The sequence below is a fragment of the Kluyveromyces marxianus genome, chromosome 1 (genome assembly GCF_001417885.1).
Source record: "Kluyveromyces marxianus DMKU3-1042 DNA, complete genome, chromosome 1".
Taxonomy (NCBI): Eukaryota; Fungi; Ascomycota; class Saccharomycetes; order Saccharomycetales; family Saccharomycetaceae; genus Kluyveromyces; species Kluyveromyces marxianus.
This window is the reverse complement of record NC_036025.1, coordinates 1,386,921-1,406,144: the sequence shown is the minus strand read 5'-3', so window position 1 is coordinate 1,406,144 and position 19,224 is coordinate 1,386,921. Positions and strand designations below refer to the sequence as shown.

Genomic DNA, 19,224 nt, shown 5'->3' with positions numbered 1-19,224 from the left:
TACTGTATTATATGTCATTTCGACTGTTGTATTATTTACAAGTTATAATTATACGTTTTCCTTTAAGTTATATACTATGTTGGGTGAAAAAGCGTTAGAAGGGCATCCTCTATTTTTTATCTGTAGCGTTACGTTCCACATCTGACACACTATCCGATTTATCTGATGGCAACCCTAAATGCTTCCAATCATCTTTATCCATCAACCTGTTGTCCATTCTGCATTTTAAGTATTTTTTAGCGAGTAACCTACAATTTGGTGCATTTTCTCCCTTAACAAGTTTGATACAGTTCAAGTATTCCTGCATTTGTGTAGTACATTCACCATCATGGTCTAAAGGAAAGGAGCCACGCTCTGGTGGTGTTGGTGACAATGCTTTTAGGGAATTTCCAGGATTGGCCGACATGAGGTATGTATATATTCGAAGATAGGATTTAGAGCTTTCGAGGATTCTTCAGTGGTAGAAATGAGTCAGTTCCAAGGTAGTTCTGCAATTTAAAAAGTTAAGAAGCAAAGTAGAGAAGAAAATTGGCTTAATATAGGTTAGACGATGCAAACGTTAACCTTTGTGTTCTTCCAAAACGACCGATGTTTCTTCGGTTTGAGCTTACACCATTATATTGAAATCTTGTCACTTTTAAGAAAGTGTAAGTAAAAATAATATTACCCGGATGAAAACGATCCTCTATGTATGTAACATTATCCGAAGGTTATAACAACAGGTAACAGTACCATGAGTGGTCATCCCAAACAGGTAGCATATATATATATATATATATATATATATATATATGTATATGTATGTGAAATTATTATTATCTATTATTTATTATTTATTTTGCTAAATCTATTGTTATGAACATTAGTTGAATCTCATATATCATCACGGCCATCTTCTACTCTAGGAGACGTCATTACATCGTATCATCTTCTTCCTTTAAGGTGGACAAATATCGTAGTCTGTCATAACTGTACCTCGATGATTTTCTTCTCTGGAGATCTAATGATCTCGTTTGTAGACCTGGATCAATCTGATGCAATATTTCCTCATCTGGAGCAGAATTCACTCGGAACTGATTACTTAAATGACTGTTGTCTGTAGACTTTCTCCCCGGAGTTGACATACTGGATCTAAACATCACAATATCTGATCTTCTCTTTTCAAGTATCTCGCCTTCTTTCAAACTCCGAGCGATATCCTGACTAAGAGCTCGTATTTGTCTTACCTTCGACAGGTCTCTATTCTCGTATCCGTGATAGTCCTTTAGGGTTTCAATGTACGCTAAATGTCGTTTCATCCAGTTGACGAAATCTTCCGACCCATTATCTAGCAAGTATTGAATAAGTGTTAATGTTTTCAAGACCTGTACCACACTCTCATGGCTATTTTTCAATCGGGAGCTACCATTTATTAATCTCTTCCTAATGACATCGTAAATTTCATTAGCACTTTTGTCACTATATGTCAAAACACTCAATTCATTCATCAAAGCTCCCGTAGCACCATTGATTTCGTCGGAATCGGTAGCTTTCCTAGCTTTCAACTGTGTTGTACTCTGTGCAAGCTTTCTGAGCCCTTTAAACAATGACATTGCTCTGAACTATCCTTCTTCACCTCGTGCCTGTGCGTATACGTATAACCCAATATATCTCAGTGCGCTTTCGCATGTAAGCCCTCAAAAAGTTTAAGATTATTTGAAACTTATATAACGCACTAATGTTTCTTGACTCTTCAATTACACTTATTCTGTTTCTGGTTATTTAGGTACAACTTTTCGTTGTTTTCGCTTGAATAGACAAGTTGCGATGCGATGAGATGAAATGAGGGAATATGTACAAATATTAAAACATACGAAATATTTATATATATAAAATACGTTTCATATATACCCGTAAAGAAAATACTATATATCCCAAAAACTAGAGATCTAACCTGAGAAGGGTCTTTCCATGACTCCAGCTACACTCCGGGATTCTAGAAGGGCATCTTAAGTTGCCCTTCTTTTCACCAACTAACGGATATGGTAGAATAATTCCCGGACTTTGTGGCGTATTCCCGATAGAAGTGCCTTAGGAAAGGTTTTTATCCCAACAAGGTCACGTGAGTAGTCGGATCTTCCATTACTAAACCTTAGTTGTATATCCACGGACTTTTATTTTTGTCTTGCCGAATGAATCAATTCCCGGGTATGGGTCGTATATAGTAAGATCCGCTGACAAACGGAGAAAAATCCAGGTAACTCCGTGAAATTCACGTGACCAATGGATCGGGGTTTCCCAAGTATTTCGACAATTAAATACCAACGACAGAATCATAAATGAAGAGGTATAAATAGTATTCAAATGGGACTTTGGATCTAATGTAAAAGCTGCCCTGTGGAATAGAAACAACAGTACCTATCAAAACCATAGAAACCGAAATCACATCCTGTATTTCAGTTTGGTTTATTACCTCTACTTGGACCTTTATAAGGATTTAAAAAATACCATGAGTTAAACAACTATTAAAAGGGCTTCAAAGAAAAAAGTATATAACACATATTAATTGATTCGCTTTTTCTCTCACAGTATTAAGAGCCAATAATCAATGGATAAGGCTTAGGCATGTCAGCAATGTTCTGAACGTACATAGTGACATCCAATAAGGAAGATTTAAACGATCCCCGGAGGATAATGTTCAGGTACCATTTTAGGTTTAACATAAAGCACGTGAATGGTTTTTTCTGCCCTTAAAAAAAAGAAAAATTAAGGAATGACGATTGTTACCCGATCAATGTTTAGAATAATAAAACATAATAATAAGAGCGTCCGTCCATTGAAATGAATTAAGGACCTTTCACTGCTGTCAATATACAGCAGTCTCACTCGGTTCACAAAAAATATTATAAAAATTAGGAATTACCGAATGGAGGCGGGAAATACTTCATTTGTAACTTCCGGTTTTCTGTGAATCAACGGGGAGGTCCTAACACGCCATGGTACCTACGACAATACATTTAGCATTTTTTTTTTTTCTTCAATTCAAGATAATGATATAATGATAATCCTCCATCTGGATTGGTCCGCAAATATTTAGTTTCAGTTTTAGTTCCTTTGTTCTCTGCTTTACGTAAACCTTTATGAACGGTAGGCATAACTCCGGTTTTCGTTACAGAGTAACAAATGACACCCTTATCATCGCCACTGAATAGGATAATCTGTTAGACATATTCACAAATGACAGACTACAGTCACACTATTGACATTTCGGAGCATGAATACACTGCCACCCCTATAGGCTGTCACGATAGCCTAGTATCCTCCTCTTTGGATTTCAAGGGACCTCTCGCATTTCCCACCAGATTTTTCTTCATACTGCAGTTACGAAGGCAAATGCAAAAAAAGAAAGAACAAATAGAACCTTCCTAAGGGATTCTATGCCGAAATATGGTACCGAGGGGCCAAAAAAGTCGGAATTGACAGCTTTTTTTGGATTTCGTCTACTGAATTTTCAGAATACTTTTGACATTTTCAGTTTTTTCCCCAGTGAGAGCCGTAGTAAATTTGGGGAAGCTTTAGAATCGCATACAAGCCTAATCTAACTTTCCGAGCTGGCATATATTTTTCGTTCTGCCAAACGAAACCCGACTTTTCGTAAGCTTAGCCATACACGCTCTATATTGTTCCGTGTTCCTTTTAGTCCGCAAGGTATTCTTGGCTTTAATTTCCCCAAATGATTATGAACGGCCTGTAAGGCTGATCCCTATAAGTATAAATGAGGTTGGACTTGGTGTCTGACCTTACGAATACATTGTTTTTCTGAGGAAAGTCAAGAATGTGTTATATATTCTAAATATATATAGCATATATATAATATATATATAAACGAGTTGAAAAATAAGAGTGACCTCCCTCATCTCAGCATACTTTTACTTTGCTGTTTAAGATCGGTTCAAATTAAAGCTGGGAATTGTGTTTTGGTACGCGTATTGGTATCATATCGACCATTCAGATGTCTGGGGACTTTTATAGTTACACTTGCGAGGAAAGAGATGGATCAGAGTTTCCGATGAGCAAACTTCGGGGTAAGGTGGTGTTAATAGTCAATGTGGCTTCTAAATGTGGATTCAGAATGCAGTTTGGAGAATTACAGGATCTGTATCGTGAGTTCCAGAACCAGGGGCTTGAGATTCTTGCCTTTCCTTGCAATCAGTTTATTAACCAGGAACCGGGTACAGATGAAGAAATCGGAAAGTTTTGTCAAGAGTATTATGGTGTCACCTATAAAGTAATGAAAAAATGCAAAGTCAATGGAGGTGACGCCATCCCACTATATAACTATCTCAAAGACCAAAAACCGGGCACATTGAGTTTTAAATTCATAAGGTGGAACTTTGAGAAGTTTTTGGTGGATAGATCTGGAAAGGTAATAAAACGATACTCCACACTAGTAAAACCTAAAGATATGAGAGATGATATCATTAAACTATTAAATGGGGAAGAGGTTTGATGACTTTGACATTTGCATTGACTAACCTAACAATATTTCGCGGACGAATCCTGGTTGATCCTATATCTTTAATTTTTATAATATTACACTCTAATTATAAACTTAATAGTAGTATTATTTAATTGAACTTAATTCATATGTTATGCATTTATTATCTGAGAGGGCCTTTAGTAAATAATTATCATTTTCAATAGTTTTTAACAATACCATCTCTTTTAAGCTTCCACTTTCGATGGAAAGGATGGACTTTTCAACAAACGATTGACCTTTGACATGTTCAAACCAGCGAATCTTCCCATCAATCGTATTGACAAGCAATCCTTTACCGGTATCATCAATTTCGACAGTTGAAATTGGTTCATCAAAGGAAATTTGATCCATTGCCAGTGTTCCAACTTCTTTCCTTAAATCAAAAACGCACAATTCACTCTTTCCAAACACGAACATCCAATAACCATTTAAGCCAAATTCAACTTTAGTCACAGCAAACGATACTGGGAACTTGATAGGATTACTATCTGGAGCGAGTAAGTTAAGAACTATTACCCCACTAGTTTCGTTCCCAACTGCAAGTAATCCACCGTCTTTATGATAGGAAACAAATTCAACATGATTTTCTAACTCTAATTCTTTAATAGTAAACAACTCTTTTTTATGGGTACTGTAACCATACACCATTCCATTTGAGCTTACAAAAATAAAGTAGGCCTCTGTTATGTGTTCTGGAAACCCTAAAAATATCACTGGGGTTTGAATGCCCTCAATAAGGTCATCTCCTACCATATTTCTGCTTTCAATATCATATCTGATTAGATGATTGTCAATAAATCCGTATAGCTTACCATTGTATTCCACCAGATATTCAATATTTGGATTTACCTCGATTTCAGAGTCTTTAAGCCCAAATACATATGCTTTTTCGTTGTCTTTCACTACCATAGACCTTTGAGAGATATCCACATGCCTATTTTTATTGACTACAATTGAACCAGTAAATTCAACAGCATCCTTAGTTTGCATGTGGTTGAAGTGCTGTAGTTTTCTCTTAGACTTCTTGAAACTGGTGATATAATGCTGGGAATTAGTGGATATTTCTTTTGAAAACTCTGATAGCAGCGACTCCGAAGATTTCTCTTCATTTTCTACAACAGAAAGAGAAGATGTAAGCTCTGTAAGTTCTTGTCTGAGCTGGTCACGTTCCACAAAAGCCTTCGCTGCTGTTGCTGCAACTGCATCATATCTGTACAAGGCATCGCTCAAACTTTTCTTGCAACTGTCCAATTGCTTTCTTAACTCAAAATTCTCCAACATAACAGCATCCCATTCTTTCTGTAAAGTATTCAACAGACTTGGAATACTATAGTTATTCGCAATGGTAGCAGAATCCAAGGTCTCTGAAAGGGATAGTTGATGAGGTGTTGTATTTATCTCAATTAGATCGGATTTCTTAAGTGCGTCATTGGTTATAGGGTCAGTACCATTCTGGTCGATATATTGTTCCAGTAGATGTTGTTCGAAGATGCATTTCGAATTAGGTGAAAGAACAGCCTTGACTGGCGGTTTTCCGCTGATAGCACAAAACATTTGATAAGAAATACCGAGTCAGATATAATTTCTACGTTTTGGATATCGAATATGGAGGTTTTCGTCTTCACTTTCATTTCTATTTCTTGGTCCTTCATATTGTAACATAATAAAATATATATTTATTTCAATTGTATATTTTTTGAATCTAAATCTTTAAAAAGTGTCAAAGTTAATTAATTATAAGTATAAAGAATCAAGTATGAGGTAGTAATGAGAGTAAATAATGTTATTCTTTTTAAATTGTATAGAGTGTTAAGTATATATTAAACTATTGATATGTTCAAAAGCATATATAACCTGTTGGTTGAAAATGTTCAAGGGAAGTAAAACCTCGTATTAGTGCTTTTTTTGCATTATTGAAATTTCAATCTTCGACGAGTTATCCACCAGCAGAGGAAATCACACATCAGTGAAGCTAGTCCTCAACAAACTCTTCCATCTCTTGCCAAGCCCAGTTTCTCCAGATGTCACCAGCCTGCTGGTAAATTTCGTCAAAAGAATTAGCAATTTTATCATCCGTCCCGACTTCAATCATCATATGATTAAGCGACGGCCTTGTTAAAGAGATAATAGATTCGTCTGTGTCTGTGGAACTTCCGCTAGTAATATCATCGTCGTACATTTTTTTGAAATTGTAGTCATCAAATTTTGAGATTAATGGCACATTATTTAAGAACTCTGTAATTTCAGTTTCTTCAAACTCCAAGAGTTTGAACTCATTATGTTGAATAATGGCCACGTAAATGAACAAGAGTTGGGTTCGAGGGTTTAGAAGTGAGTATGGGATTTCATTTTCGTGAGGTTCGGGTTCTTCGCCATACTTATTCCTTCTAATTAACTCTCTTATTACGTCTTTATCAGTATTCAACCCATTTTTACCTAGCTTCAAAGACATTAAGTCTGGGAACCAGAATTCGTCATGTTCACCCTTACATATCCTGTGGAAAACATCTTCAGGCAACCTCAATTCTTTAGTATAGATACTTTCAAATGATTTACGATTGTAGTCAAGGTAGTAGTTAATTGACTCTGGTCGCGGCCTCCAGCCTAATAAAACATCCCATATTCTAGCTCTATCCTGACGATGCAAGACTTTGCAACCGCAACACTTGATCCACCAATACAGCCATGTGATTTTTTTGGAACCTTGTAAAGCACCTTCATCCGTGATAGGTTGGTAAAGTTCAGGTAAGGTCTTTGCGAAAATTTTGAAGAACAGTTGTGATTGTTGGTTTAAATTACCGCTTTTAAAGAGATAATAGGTAGAATTGTCAGGTTTTTCGTCTAGAACCGGAGAATGAAAGAGTACCATAACTAAACGTTCATAAACAGCATCGAATGAGAACTCCGGTACAGGTAATTTTTGCACCAAATGGTCGAGCATCGGATACTCATTATATAGGTGGAATAATGCAGAGTTATGATTGTGGTGCTTTTTTCCACTTAATACCAAATCATCACCAGTTGACATTGGACACCATTCTGCCAACCCAAGAGCTATCCAAATTAAACCAGATTCATACTTACAAATTTTGCCCCACTTCTTCAAAAATTGCCAGACACAATCTTTCAATCGACTCTTGATATGCTGAATTTCTGGAGGTACGGGAACAGAATGTCTCACTTGAAAGTATTTGTTTAATTCGTTGTCCATTAGATCTGAGATTTCGTCGTCGGTTCGATCTTCTGGGAAATATTGTAATTCCGTTTCGTTCTCATCGTCCTTCAAAACTAGCGTGTTTGATAAAATATTTGGAGAAATAACCATAGGATGATACTTCAACAAGATTGGCCACACTGCATGACGCAACTGTGGAGGAATACCAGCATTTCTAGCGATGAGAGCTAGCGAATCATGATCGTTTTCACCCAAAAGTTTGATGATTAATGCTACTAACTCTCTATCCCATTCTTGCTGCTTGGAATTTCTTGAAGAAGCATGGAGGTGGATCCTATTCTTCCTTTCGGAATGAGAAGAGGACGGCTGTAAAGGCATTAAATTGCCAGTTATTTTGCAGGAAGCAAAGTAGGAACGAGAGGAGATGATAACGTATCGAAGCTTCCTTTGAACGGAACTTCAGCAGCTAACCAAATTGCAATTGTACGTTGACCGTCGAACACTTTTCTCTCTTTTCTCTCTTTTACTTTCTCTGTTCCTGTATTCACGTTGTGGCATTCATCAGACTTTTCAAATTTCTAAGCGTTTCGGCATTTTTTTAATATTGAATATTTCTGGATCAGATGGTCCAGGCATAAATCTAGAGGGAAAAAAACGTGCGAATCGGTTATGTTAATGATGACAAGGTTACTCTAGTAGGTAGAATCAATTCATTAGATAGCTAATATGTGAATTACTAAATAATTAAAAGATATTCGAGACATTTTTTTCTATTGACATCTACATTATGTTCATGGTCTCAATCTCTTTGGGTCTCTTGGGAACAAGGAAGCTCTTCTGATGTTCTTCAAGTCCAAGTAGAACATAACAACTCTTTCTAGACCAATACCACCACCAGCATGTGGAGGACATCCGTAAGTGAAAGCGTTACAGTAGTCTTCTAGACCAGGATCTTCTGGGTGAACACCATGGGCTTTCATTCTTTCTCTCAACAATTCAGCATCGTGAATACGTTGAGCACCAGACAAGATTTCTTCACCTCTCATGAAGAAATCATAGGAGTTAGAGTAGCGAGAGTCTTCTGCATCTGGCATGGTGTAGAATGGACGAATGTTCAATGGGAATTTGTCCAAGATGTAGAAATCGGTATCGTATTTCTCTCTGACCAATTTACCCAAGAACTTTTCATTTTCTGTGGACAAATCTTCTAGGTCATCGATTTCCTTACCAGCCTCTCTTAGCATAGCAATACCTTCCTTGAATGGAATACGGACCATTTTTCCGTCCTTTGGTAGCTTGAATTCTTCAACAGGATATTGCTTACGAACTAGCGCAATCTCCTTCGCATATCTGGTCTTCAATTCAGAAAAGATAAAGACGAACAATTCTCCCAATAGGTCAACAACTTCATCGTAATGTTCTTCAAATGCCATTTCCAAGTCTAAACCGGTAAATTCGGTCATATGACGGTGAGTGTTGGAGTTTTCAGCTCTGAACACTGGAGCTACTTCGAAGACTCTTTCAAAGTCAGCGGCAATCAATTGTTGCTTGTACAATTGAGGAGATTGGGCCAAGTAGGACTTACCCTTGAAGTATGTCACTTCAAAGACGTTAGAACCACCTTCGGATGGAGCACCTAACAATTTTGGAGTATGCACCTCAGTAAACTTCTTGCTGCTCAAGAATTCTCTGAACAAGGCACAGACACCAGATTGAATTCTGAAGATAGCTTGGTTTGTCACTGTTCTCAAGTCGATAACTCTGGAGTCCAATCTTGTGTCCAAATTGACAACTGGCAAGCCAGCAGCTTCGGCTTCGGCTTCAGAACGAGATGCGTCTTCAATCAAAATTGGCAATTGTTCTGGAGTTTCAGAGATAGTGTAAATCTTGGTGATGTGAATTTCCAGGTTTTGCACAGTAGCAGACTTGATTGGCTCAGCAACCTTCTTAACAATACCGTGGACAACAACAATAGATTCAAGGTTGATAGAACCAACCCACTTGACCATTTGCTTTGAAATAGTACCCTCCTTGTTGGCTTTAACCAAACCTTGAATTAATTCAGCTTGTTGTCTCAAAGTTAAGAAAGCCAAAGTAGCACCTTGCTGTCTAGAGTTGTGAACTCTAGCTCTGAAAACAACTTCTTGGCCATCGTGCTTTGCTTCATCCAAATCTTCGAAATGCACTCTTTCAATACCAGTTTTAGTGGTGGATTGCACTAATGGTGCCTTACCGTAGTTTTCCTTAGCAGTGTCATTAGCAGCAGCTTCCTTTTCACGAGCCTCTTTTTCAGCTGCCAATTGACGCTCTCTTTCCTCCTTCTTTCTTTGCTTCTCTTGCTCCTTCTGCAACTTCTTCAAAGCTTTCTTCGATAATGGTTGGCCATCTTCTCCCAAGATGACTTGTTCGACACCTTGAGAAATTTGTTCAACTGGATCCTTCTTAACTTCTTCGGACATTGCGAAACTCCTGATGCACTATAAGTTTTCCAAATGTTTTCTTATCACCTTTTGATAATGTACATTTAAAATATTTCGATCAAATGCTAACTTGTAGTAGAAGTATTCGTCACTTCATGATGCATTGAATTTTGTATTTCGTTCTTGAAAAGCTTTGAAAACTGGTATGTGGCCTGTGTATGACACACAAACCGGGAAAAAACGGGCATGAAATAGGAATGAAAGGACGGCCAGGGCAGCTATACTGAGTGGCGTAGGTGTACAATACTACAATTGACTGGACTCTGGTCCTTCATTTTAACATTTATGCACTCAGTAGCATAAATGACATTTTAATAGAGCCCAAATCACGTGATTGCATACATTAGCCGTATGGTTCAAGAAAAATTTCAGTAAAAAAAGACGAACTGCGAGGTGAACAGGAACATCACATTTGAAAGAAAGAGCACAGAACGGTTTTTAATAGCGTCCATAGGACATCAGTGCATACTATAAACTAGGAAACCATGCCAGGAACTAATATGAAACAATATTTTGATCTTCTGCCAGCTCAGCTAAAAAATTTCTTCAAGAAATACCCACCAAATGTTAAATACAGCGACAAGCCAACTGTGATCTCGGCTCCAGATGCCAATCCATTCCTACCCAACAAGAACCCTGTTACAGGAAAATACCACGAACCTAAGTATTCGCTAAGACGGATGAGTGATTTGTATAAACTTGCTTATAACTATGGTATCCATGACATGCTTCCACCAACAAAGAAGCTGTTCTTCGAAGAAAAGTACGAAAATAAGAAGTTCATGAAGGGTGTACTGTTACCTAAAGGCCACAAGCATGAACGTATTCACGAACAAAAAATAGCTAAGATGGCTGAAGCTATCAAGAATGCAGACCAATATATCATTGACGTGAAGGGTTCCAAGTACAAGAGAAAGTTAGAACAGAAGCAAAAGGAAAAGGCAAGAAGTTGGTTCTGAATGGGTGCTGCAAGAGTGTACTCTACTGAATCGGTATCACAAAATTCATCAATGAAGTGCTAGTGACCAAATCCTGTAAATATTTACTTTAGAATTATCAAAAATTTTTTGTCACTATGTAAACGTAACAATGCATTTAATCGTGTCTTTTACTTTACATTAAATATGTTTAGACCCTCTGTAGCTTATGCTTGAAACTACCAGAGGGAAGAGAAAAAATCACTCCGAATTATAAGGTACAATCAGCCATCGCACACACGCACGCGCTACCAAGTCAATGTCAAATGAGTTTTACATTGAGGACAGTTTGTCCGGGAAGCAGTTGAATCACCAATCGACTTCGTTGGTTGTTCCTCAAACATTTCGAAATAGAGTTATGTCCTCGATGTACTATAAAGTGAATCTCACACCTATAAGCATGAGAGGAGACACCATAGTCCAGCTTATTCCAATTATAGTAAGGGATTTGGGATCATTGAATGAACGCAAGAGCCCTCACATGGGTGTGTGCGGAGGTGTGGAGTTCAAATGCTTGTTGATGAAGATGATAAACCTTCGGCCGCCATGGGATCAACTAAAGGTACTTCTAGAGCCACACGAGTCGTTTAATAACAAATATATTACAGTACTGATATTATGTTACTTGAGAATTTCATACTATTTTCTAAGTGAAACCCATTCAAATGAGCAAGGTATATCCTTCGGTTTACTACATGATATGATGAAGAAATATATAAAGGACCACAGAAAACTAAAGAGCTATCCGCTAGATGTAGACTGCTGGTCACAAGCAATCAAAAAGGAGCTCGTAATATCTCACTTGGACGAGATTGTCGATTGGTTATGCGAAAAGAGTGAAATCTGGGGCATCCCACTTGGAAAATGTAGTTGGTGTAAGATATGGGATGATGATGATGATGACGAAAATTCAGATTCGGATTCAGATTCGGATTCAATCTCAGATACAGATTCGGCATCAAACTCCAGCGAGTCCAATGAGTAATCCGGCTTTTCCAGTCCGCTCTTCATTCCTATTTTTTAGTTCTGTATAATACAAAATGAGAAGATTCTTAGAATGCTCTCTTCGGACGTTTAGGAGCGTTTCCATTACTCTCCAAACTTCTCTTCTTATTAGCATCATGGCCCACTTTCCCCAGCTTTCGTAATCTATTCACCTCCTCTTGATCCACCAATAGAGCATCTAAGTTGATGTTGTCTGGAAGTAGAATGTGTCTAATAGTGTTACCTCTGATATTAATGAACTCCAAACTAGTCGTTCTCTTAGAATCTTGGCCCTGAGTCGAACCTCCAGAGAGTAAAACCGCAGCTAATGTCGCATCTGAACTTTTAGCGGGGAGTGTGAGCCTTACATCTGTGAGCGAAACATTCATCTGTGGCGATACGTTTCTCACTATACCCCATACCGTTGTTCCGTTTTTAAGCTCTATAGACACTTGCTCGTTCTTTAGTTTCTTCAAAAATCCAGTCAATTGCATTTTCCCAATTTTTAGCCTGCAAAGGTGTACTTATATGTATGGAGAACTTTTATATTCTTTTGCTGAATGGTAATGCACGCACTCCTTTCAAATCCGGATTTGTTTTATGAGACGCTCATTTACCTCAACTCTTCGCGCTAGTGGTTAACAATACTTGAGTTGCAGTATTGGTGTGGCAGAATTACTTTTCGCAGGGCCCTTTAGACAATTGGAAAGAAAAAAAAAAAAAAAAACGGACTTCAACGATCTTTGGATCACGTGTAGTTATCCGGGTGACACTCTGAGAATTTCTTGGAGTTTTTTTTTTTTTTAATATTATTTACCTCCAGCGTTCGAACCGACAAAGCGCTTCAGTTTTCCATTTTCGTCGTCTCTTTTGGCGTATAATTAATGCTATTTGGTATTGATAAGGGCAGACAGTGAGCTACGAAAAAAAGATAAAAAGATTCATCGTTAGCGCATAATTTATAAGGAGGAGGAGACTTGCTGAACGGGTACATGCGAGTGACGTACAGAGTCGTGCTTCGTATTAGAATGCTGCATATATAAATCTATATATTTATACAATTGATTAGGATTATCAATTCAGTTTTTTGAGAGGTAGGTAACATATACATTTTTACGCGTAAAGTTGGAGATACCAATATACTGTATTATACACATTCTTTTACTCAAACATGTCATCTGTCGTGGTTAAGAAGTACAATATAGCTTTAAGACGTAGTCCAATTTTGACGAAATGCATAACGGGTGCAGTGTTAAGCGCTCTCAGTGAATTGGTAAGCCAATGGGTTAGTTTGTCTGCTGAGGAAAAAGAGAAGAAGCTAAATTGGGTTAAAATAGGATTGATGAGTCTCTACGGCGGTCTGTTAAATTCTCCAGTGAATCATTTTAGTTACAAATGGATAACGAATTTCACTAGCAGAAAAGTCGCTGTTAAATGGCGTGCTGTTGTCCAATTGGCTTGCTCCCTAGGTATTGTGTCGCCAATCCAGGTTTTCGGGTTATTGTGCACATTGACTTCCATTAACGTAGGGAAAATTGACAAAAAGGTGCTAGTAAATGCAATCAAGAGCAGATATCTACCCATGCTATCATCAAGTCTAGCTACATCGACAATTATCTTGTCTATTGCACAGAAATTCTTGGCGCCCGAAAAATGGTCCGTATTTTTCAGTTTGGCTTATGCAATTTTGGGCACTGGTCAGAACGTTTATTTGAAGTTTCAGAAATGAGAGTTTTAATCCAGGAGCTCAATATATTGCTTTCATTCTTCAAAACCATTACCTCTCTTTCTAGGCGCTCTTGTTCTGTGCTCTTTCCTCTTGATATCGGATCATTTGTGCCAATGTTCTCAGAAGATAGAGAAAGCGGACTAAGAGGTAGTCCATTTATATGTTTTAACTCACTTTTCAATTCCATATTCTCAAGTTTTAGCTCTGTAAGTTTACTGGTTAGGCGATCAATGCTTTCCTTTAATGTCATAATTTCCTTTTCTCTGATCCCAGCCTCGTAATTGAGTTGTGCCACGTCTGCTTCTAGTTCTGTCTCCCTCAGCATCAGAGAAAAAAAGTATAGTTGTTTAAATTACTAAACAATACAACTACTAAGTGTTCGGTATCTAGTGTGTATAAAGAATAACTCTTTCCGTATTACCTTGTGAGTTATTTCGCTACTTATTGTTCCACAAAAGTCTTTCTTAAAGGGAAAAAATCTTTAAGTCCATCTGACACCTCAGTCATCTAATACAGTATATGACATGAGTATTATATTTGATAGTCCGTTATGACTCGGTAGTTAAGGGGAATCGTTATTTTAATTACCATCTTAATTTCTGATGTATATGCCAATGCACTTTTTATTCTGCACTCTTTTTAGGTTTTCTGTATCGCCTTTTCTTATTTGGTTTGGGCTTTGCAGTTTCGTTATTTACTGTAGTGTCCGATGTACTTTCCCGAGGTCCTGATTTATCGTTTTTAGGGATGTCAGCCTTTGAATTAGGTTTCTTCTTTGTTTTTGGTTTTGGTTTTGGTTTTGTTTTACCTTTCGTCTTAGAGTCTGTCGTGGTTGTTTGCTCTTTTGCTGCCTCTGAAGCATCTTTACCTTTGTCTTTTTTCTTGGGTTTTGATTTCTTGCTCCCTTTCTTTTCAGTCGAACTTGCAGTATCCAACTTCTCCTTATCTTTTGGTTTTAGAAGAATCTTCTTCTTAGAATTTACTGGTGATGTTTCGCTAACGGTAGTATCCGTTTCAGGATTAGATTTAGACTTGGATTGGGACTTAGATTTAGATTTAGATTTAGTTTTTAGTTTTTTCTTTGACTTTGTCTTGGATTTAGATTTCGAGAGGCCCTCTTTGAAGGCAGCTAAGTTTCCTTTCAATTCTTTCTCTAAATCATCATCATTACTTCCCTTGCCTTTGGCAAACTTCTTCTTCTTCTTTTCTAATAGTCTTAGTTTTTTCTTAAGTCTCTTGATCTCCTTCTTCTTTGCCTCACTGGTGGGATCACCCGCTAGCTCAATAAGTGCCTTCTCCTTACGTTCTTGCAATAGTTTTTCCATCTTAGCCTCTCGTTCTAATTCTTTTCTTAACGGTGTTATCACACTCAAATCTTTGAATTGTAATGAGCTGCTCTCCTCTTCATTAATCAATTTCCATGATTTTGCAAAGGTTTGAAACACATGATCCTTCAGTATTGTCCCCTCAATGGGATTGGTATCACAGGCACTAGTGGTTTTCTTCACGAATGGCGATATTTGAAGGTCCGGAACCATGGAATTATCCAAGTCATCGATGAACCTGCAAGTTTTAATACCGTCAATTAAAGATCTAATTGTATCCAATGAATCCAACTGTATGTATGCACGAGATAATGTTGGTTTCTTAAAGATTTTATGAGAGTAGTGACCCTGCACGTAATAGAAAGATTCCTTGAATAGGTCGATTTTGATCCCATGTTCTTCTAATGTATTAATAAACTGTTCTTCAGTTAAATTTGGTGGTAATAACCGAACACATAGTTTATATTCACGAGAAACAGGTCCTGTTCTCTTTCTGTATCTTCTTCTGTTCCTCTTTCTAGGCAGCATTTAGAATATACTGCTTTTAGTGTGACCTATTCATCTGTGAGGCTTCTGTATACACTGAAACTGTATGCGATGCTAAATTCTGTGTATAGGTAAAGAAGCTCTTTAATTGCACACAAATATTCAAAATTTTCAGCATTAAAACATAAAATACCTGAAAAAAGAGGGAATCTAGCAGAAGCAGCCATTAATACGAGAACGCCATCGCAAATCGTTACGTGCATCGCATTGAAATGGTATGTGCTCTCATCGCACCTCAAAAAATGTATGAATATGTTTATACTTACTATATAAATCAGAAAATACAGCTGCAAATCTTTAAACAAGGAGAATGAATTTCGAAGTATGTAATAACTCCAAACGTATTCGCTAGAGTAGTTTTCTCATTTTTTTTTGCTTCTTCCAATAATGGACATTGCCTATTGGAGCGCTTATTCGTAAATCCAAGCCAATTGGTTCAACTTGTAGTCAACAAGTTCTTCCTTCTTGAACCACAAGTTGATTTCCTTTTGAGCAGATTCAACAGAGTCGGAACCGTGGCAGACATTTCTACCAACTTCAATGGCAAAGTCACCTCTGATGGTACCTGGAGCGGATTGCAATGGGTTGGTAGCACCCAAGATAGCACGACCTTGCTTAACAACGTCCTTACCTTCCCAGACAGTAGCCAAAACTGGACCGGAAGTCATGTACTTCAACAAAGATGGGAAGAATGGCTTGTCAGCCAAGTCAGCGTAGTGCTCCTTCAACAAAGCATCAGTTGGAGTGACCAACTTGATACCGACCAACTTGTAGCCTCTGTCTTCGAAACGAGCCAAGATCTTGGAGATCAAACCTCTTTGGACACCATCTGGCTTAATAGCAATGAAAGTTCTTTCAGTGTTGGACATTGTGATTATAGATTGTGATTGGGGATTCGAGTAATTAAAATCCTAACAAAAGATCCAATTTTAAACTAAATGGAAAGAAATACAATGCTAACACTTTAAACAAAACGTAAATCTGTAGTCAAAATTTGTACAAACTCGAATTATTCAATATATATAACAATATCTCATCGCTAGTGCACAATGCGAGATGGACGACGGACAACCAGAAAAATAATAATGGAAAGAAAAAAAAAAAAAAATTAAACTGCACTAGGAACTGCGGAGGCTGCTGCAATTGTGAGTGGTCACGTGCGTGTTTCTTTGCCCTTCGGAAGTACGTTTGATTGGCTGGAGCGATTACGAAGAGACTGGGTTCTCGGATGTACGGGTTCTTGTTTCTGAAATAAGTGCTAATGACGCCGGGGTACGGCAATTGGCAAGTTGTGTGGGTGTTGGCTGTTGCTAATTTTTTTTTTTTTGGTAAATCGATATTCAACGCGATCACGTGTTAGGCTATTTTTTTATTTCTATTACCCGACACGCATCTGGAAAGCCATAGCATCGCATCACGCCTACTGAAAGAGTGTGCATGTATATGCGTATGGTATATGTGTATACAGGGCTAAAAGAGCGTAAGAACAAACACTCTTCAGAGGTGGAAAGTATATTCGGGGCGAAGGGGAGAAGTTGAGGCGAGTTTCTTGTGATTGCTTAAATCAAGGCAGACATGGAATCCTTCTTTGGTGCTCTAAAAAATGGCAACTTTGCAGTTTTAGACATTAATATCGATAGAAATGGGCAAATGGTGTTAGCTATGCAGCAGTATCTGCGATCAAATGAGGTCAGCTCGCTGGAGAAACTGGTCAAATCGCAGAATTTGTTTGAGAATAGATGGACGCGGTTTAATAATCTAGTAGAGTCTTTTCTCATATACTGTAAGGAATTGAACCCCTACTCTCTGTGGGAATCTTCCTTCTCGATTTTCCAATACTATCAGGATCTTAACACATGTTTGACAAATGAAAGTACGATATATCCTTTGGATTCACTAGTACCTCTATTTACGTCGACCACTGAACTCATTATACCAATGGCCATTCGTCTTGACAGGAACTATAAGATCATTGGTACAAGACAGCATCAGTTTTTAACTCATATTGCATCGATTATTTCCAAATTATTCAACAGCATTAAGTCCAGAGTAGATGACGACAAAGTAGAATTTGCGAACCTTTCTGGGAAACAAAAGATTTTGTTGTATATTGCAAACAAGCTTAACATGATTTACTTCAAGATAAACTCACCGTCGTCTTGTTCAAATATCTTCAAGAATTTAAAACCTAAATCAAACATTAATTCGTTCAGTCAATACCCATTACTGGAGAGGATGCAATTCAGATATTATCTCGGGAGATATTATCTACTCAATCATAGAATTGTGAACGCGTTTCATCAATTGAATCAATGCTACCAACTACTTGTCACTTTGCCCGATAGCGAACATTCCGCGTACTCAGTCATCAAACGTAACAACATGCGGAGGCTTTTAAAATTTCTAATTCCTTGCGGAATCATCATTGGGAAACTTCCTGATTTTTATAAACTCTCTCAATGGGATCAACAGCTAGCAGAATTGTACACCGGCTTGCTACTGGGTGTAAAAAATGGTAATTTGCATGCAGTGAACATGTGGCTATATCAGAATGAAGCTTGGTTGAAAGAAAGCAAACTATTAATTGTCCTCCTAGAAAAGCTACCAATACTAACTTTTAGATCATTGCTGCGATCCATATTCCTGAATTACTGCATTCCTCGGCATTCAAACAAACTGCCATATTCCGTCATCAGACCGCTCTTGGCGAAGTCGATAGGAACATACTCACCTGATATTCCGGCAATATATAAAGAAAATTACACAGCAGAGTCACTCGAAAATATTCTCGTCACTCTATCAATCCAACAGCTATGGAAGGGAAACGTATTCCCCAGCCTGCAAGTGTGCGTTACAATGAAGACTGACGACATATCCATGATTTTCCCAAAGATTAACGAAAAGGTCGTTTCCAGATTCTCATTAAGCCATGAAGATTCTTGGTTGGACAAATAACAATATATATATATATATTATACACGGTTTATAGAATTAAAATCCTTCTCGATTACTAAAAGGCATATGTCAGGTATCAAGTCTTATTCAGTATAGTATTCAGTATCGACTGTCGTTGGGTTAAGGTCGTTTTTCAAAAAAGTAAGGAACTACGAATATTTGTAGAAAAGCTTCGATACATCATAGAAGTAAAAACAACAGTGTATAAATTCGGTGGCAAGAACAGACACTACACAGCAGCTTTCTGCAAAGAGTTGATTTATACTTAGTGTGTAAAAATATGTATTGGTCTCGATATCCCTTTTTAAGTCAAGTTTTTTAATCCCGGGTCAGTATTATCTTTTCTGTTTATCATTCTCTCCTGTGTGTCCCTCTGTATACACACACTACAGACAATATTTTGTTATTATATTTTTTTTTTGTACTGAAAAATCGCTTTGTTCATACCAAGGACAAGAACGGGATAAAACATCGAAGAAAGAAGAAGCAGGTCATTTGAAAGCTACAAATCGTTCCCAAGAGGATTATACGAGT

The 19,224-nt window shown here is 37.6% G+C and overlaps 13 protein-coding genes across 13 annotated transcripts; 5 read left to right on the top strand and 8 right to left on the bottom strand.

Moving 5' to 3' along the window:
• Positions 1–109: 109 nt before the first annotated feature.
• Positions 110–406, bottom strand: COX19 (Cox19p; the record flags this gene model as incomplete). Its single annotated transcript, XM_022822356.1, has 1 exon — positions 110–406. The coding sequence occupies one exon, from the start codon at positions 404–406 to the stop codon at positions 110–112; it is 297 nt and encodes a 98-aa protein (XP_022674186.1).
• A 508-nt stretch (positions 407–914) lies between these two features.
• ENT4 (Ent4p) lies at positions 915–1,592 on the bottom strand (the record flags this gene model as incomplete). Its single annotated transcript, XM_022822355.1, has 1 exon — positions 915–1,592. The coding sequence occupies one exon, from the start codon at positions 1,590–1,592 to the stop codon at positions 915–917; it is 678 nt and encodes a 225-aa protein (XP_022674185.1).
• A 2,399-nt stretch (positions 1,593–3,991) lies between these two features.
• On the top strand, positions 3,992–4,489 carry GPX2 (glutathione peroxidase; the record flags this gene model as incomplete). The annotated part of the gene is made up of 1 exon (XM_022822354.1): positions 3,992–4,489. One exon carries the CDS (start codon positions 3,992–3,994, stop codon positions 4,487–4,489), a length of 498 nt encoding a protein of 165 aa, XP_022674184.1.
• Positions 4,490–4,603: 114 nt separating this feature from the next.
• PRP19 (E3 ubiquitin-protein ligase PRP19) lies at positions 4,604–6,073 on the bottom strand (the record flags this gene model as incomplete). Its single annotated transcript, XM_022822353.1, has 1 exon — positions 4,604–6,073. The coding sequence occupies one exon, from the start codon at positions 6,071–6,073 to the stop codon at positions 4,604–4,606; it is 1,470 nt and encodes a 489-aa protein (XP_022674183.1).
• A 418-nt stretch (positions 6,074–6,491) lies between these two features.
• Positions 6,492–8,072, bottom strand: OCA5 (Oca5p; the record flags this gene model as incomplete). The annotated part of the gene is made up of 1 exon (XM_022822352.1): positions 6,492–8,072. The coding sequence occupies one exon, from the start codon at positions 8,070–8,072 to the stop codon at positions 6,492–6,494; it is 1,581 nt and encodes a 526-aa protein (XP_022674182.1).
• Positions 8,073–8,485: 413 nt separating this feature from the next.
• DPS1 (aspartate--tRNA ligase DPS1) lies at positions 8,486–10,153 on the bottom strand (the record flags this gene model as incomplete). Its single annotated transcript, XM_022822351.1, has 1 exon — positions 8,486–10,153. The coding sequence occupies one exon, from the start codon at positions 10,151–10,153 to the stop codon at positions 8,486–8,488; it is 1,668 nt and encodes a 555-aa protein (XP_022674181.1).
• Positions 10,154–10,659: 506 nt separating this feature from the next.
• Positions 10,660–11,133, top strand: MRPL25 (mitochondrial 54S ribosomal protein mL59; the record flags this gene model as incomplete). Its single annotated transcript, XM_022822350.1, has 1 exon — positions 10,660–11,133. The coding sequence occupies one exon, from the start codon at positions 10,660–10,662 to the stop codon at positions 11,131–11,133; it is 474 nt and encodes a 157-aa protein (XP_022674180.1).
• A 277-nt stretch (positions 11,134–11,410) lies between these two features.
• Positions 11,411–12,136, top strand: PRP38 (U4/U6-U5 snRNP complex subunit PRP38; the record flags this gene model as incomplete). Its single annotated transcript, XM_022822349.1, has 1 exon — positions 11,411–12,136. One exon carries the CDS (start codon positions 11,411–11,413, stop codon positions 12,134–12,136), a length of 726 nt encoding a protein of 241 aa, XP_022674179.1.
• A 67-nt stretch (positions 12,137–12,203) lies between these two features.
• On the bottom strand, positions 12,204–12,629 carry SMD1 (mRNA splicing protein SMD1; the record flags this gene model as incomplete). Its single annotated transcript, XM_022822347.1, has 1 exon — positions 12,204–12,629. The coding sequence occupies one exon, from the start codon at positions 12,627–12,629 to the stop codon at positions 12,204–12,206; it is 426 nt and encodes a 141-aa protein (XP_022674178.1).
• A 677-nt stretch (positions 12,630–13,306) lies between these two features.
• On the top strand, positions 13,307–13,864 carry KLMA_10666 (peroxisomal membrane protein 2; the record flags this gene model as incomplete). Its single annotated transcript, XM_022822346.1, has 1 exon — positions 13,307–13,864. One exon carries the CDS (start codon positions 13,307–13,309, stop codon positions 13,862–13,864), a length of 558 nt encoding a protein of 185 aa, XP_022674177.1.
• A 623-nt stretch (positions 13,865–14,487) lies between these two features.
• On the bottom strand, positions 14,488–15,717 carry UPF3 (Upf3p; the record flags this gene model as incomplete). Its single annotated transcript, XM_022822345.1, has 1 exon — positions 14,488–15,717. The coding sequence occupies one exon, from the start codon at positions 15,715–15,717 to the stop codon at positions 14,488–14,490; it is 1,230 nt and encodes a 409-aa protein (XP_022674176.1).
• A 428-nt stretch (positions 15,718–16,145) lies between these two features.
• On the bottom strand, positions 16,146–16,604 carry YNK1 (nucleoside diphosphate kinase; the record flags this gene model as incomplete). Its single annotated transcript, XM_022822344.1, has 1 exon — positions 16,146–16,604. The coding sequence occupies one exon, from the start codon at positions 16,602–16,604 to the stop codon at positions 16,146–16,148; it is 459 nt and encodes a 152-aa protein (XP_022674175.1).
• Positions 16,605–17,310: 706 nt separating this feature from the next.
• THP1 (Thp1p) lies at positions 17,311–18,690 on the top strand (the record flags this gene model as incomplete). Its single annotated transcript, XM_022822343.1, has 1 exon — positions 17,311–18,690. One exon carries the CDS (start codon positions 17,311–17,313, stop codon positions 18,688–18,690), a length of 1,380 nt encoding a protein of 459 aa, XP_022674174.1.
• Between the last annotated feature and the right edge of the window lie 534 nt (positions 18,691–19,224).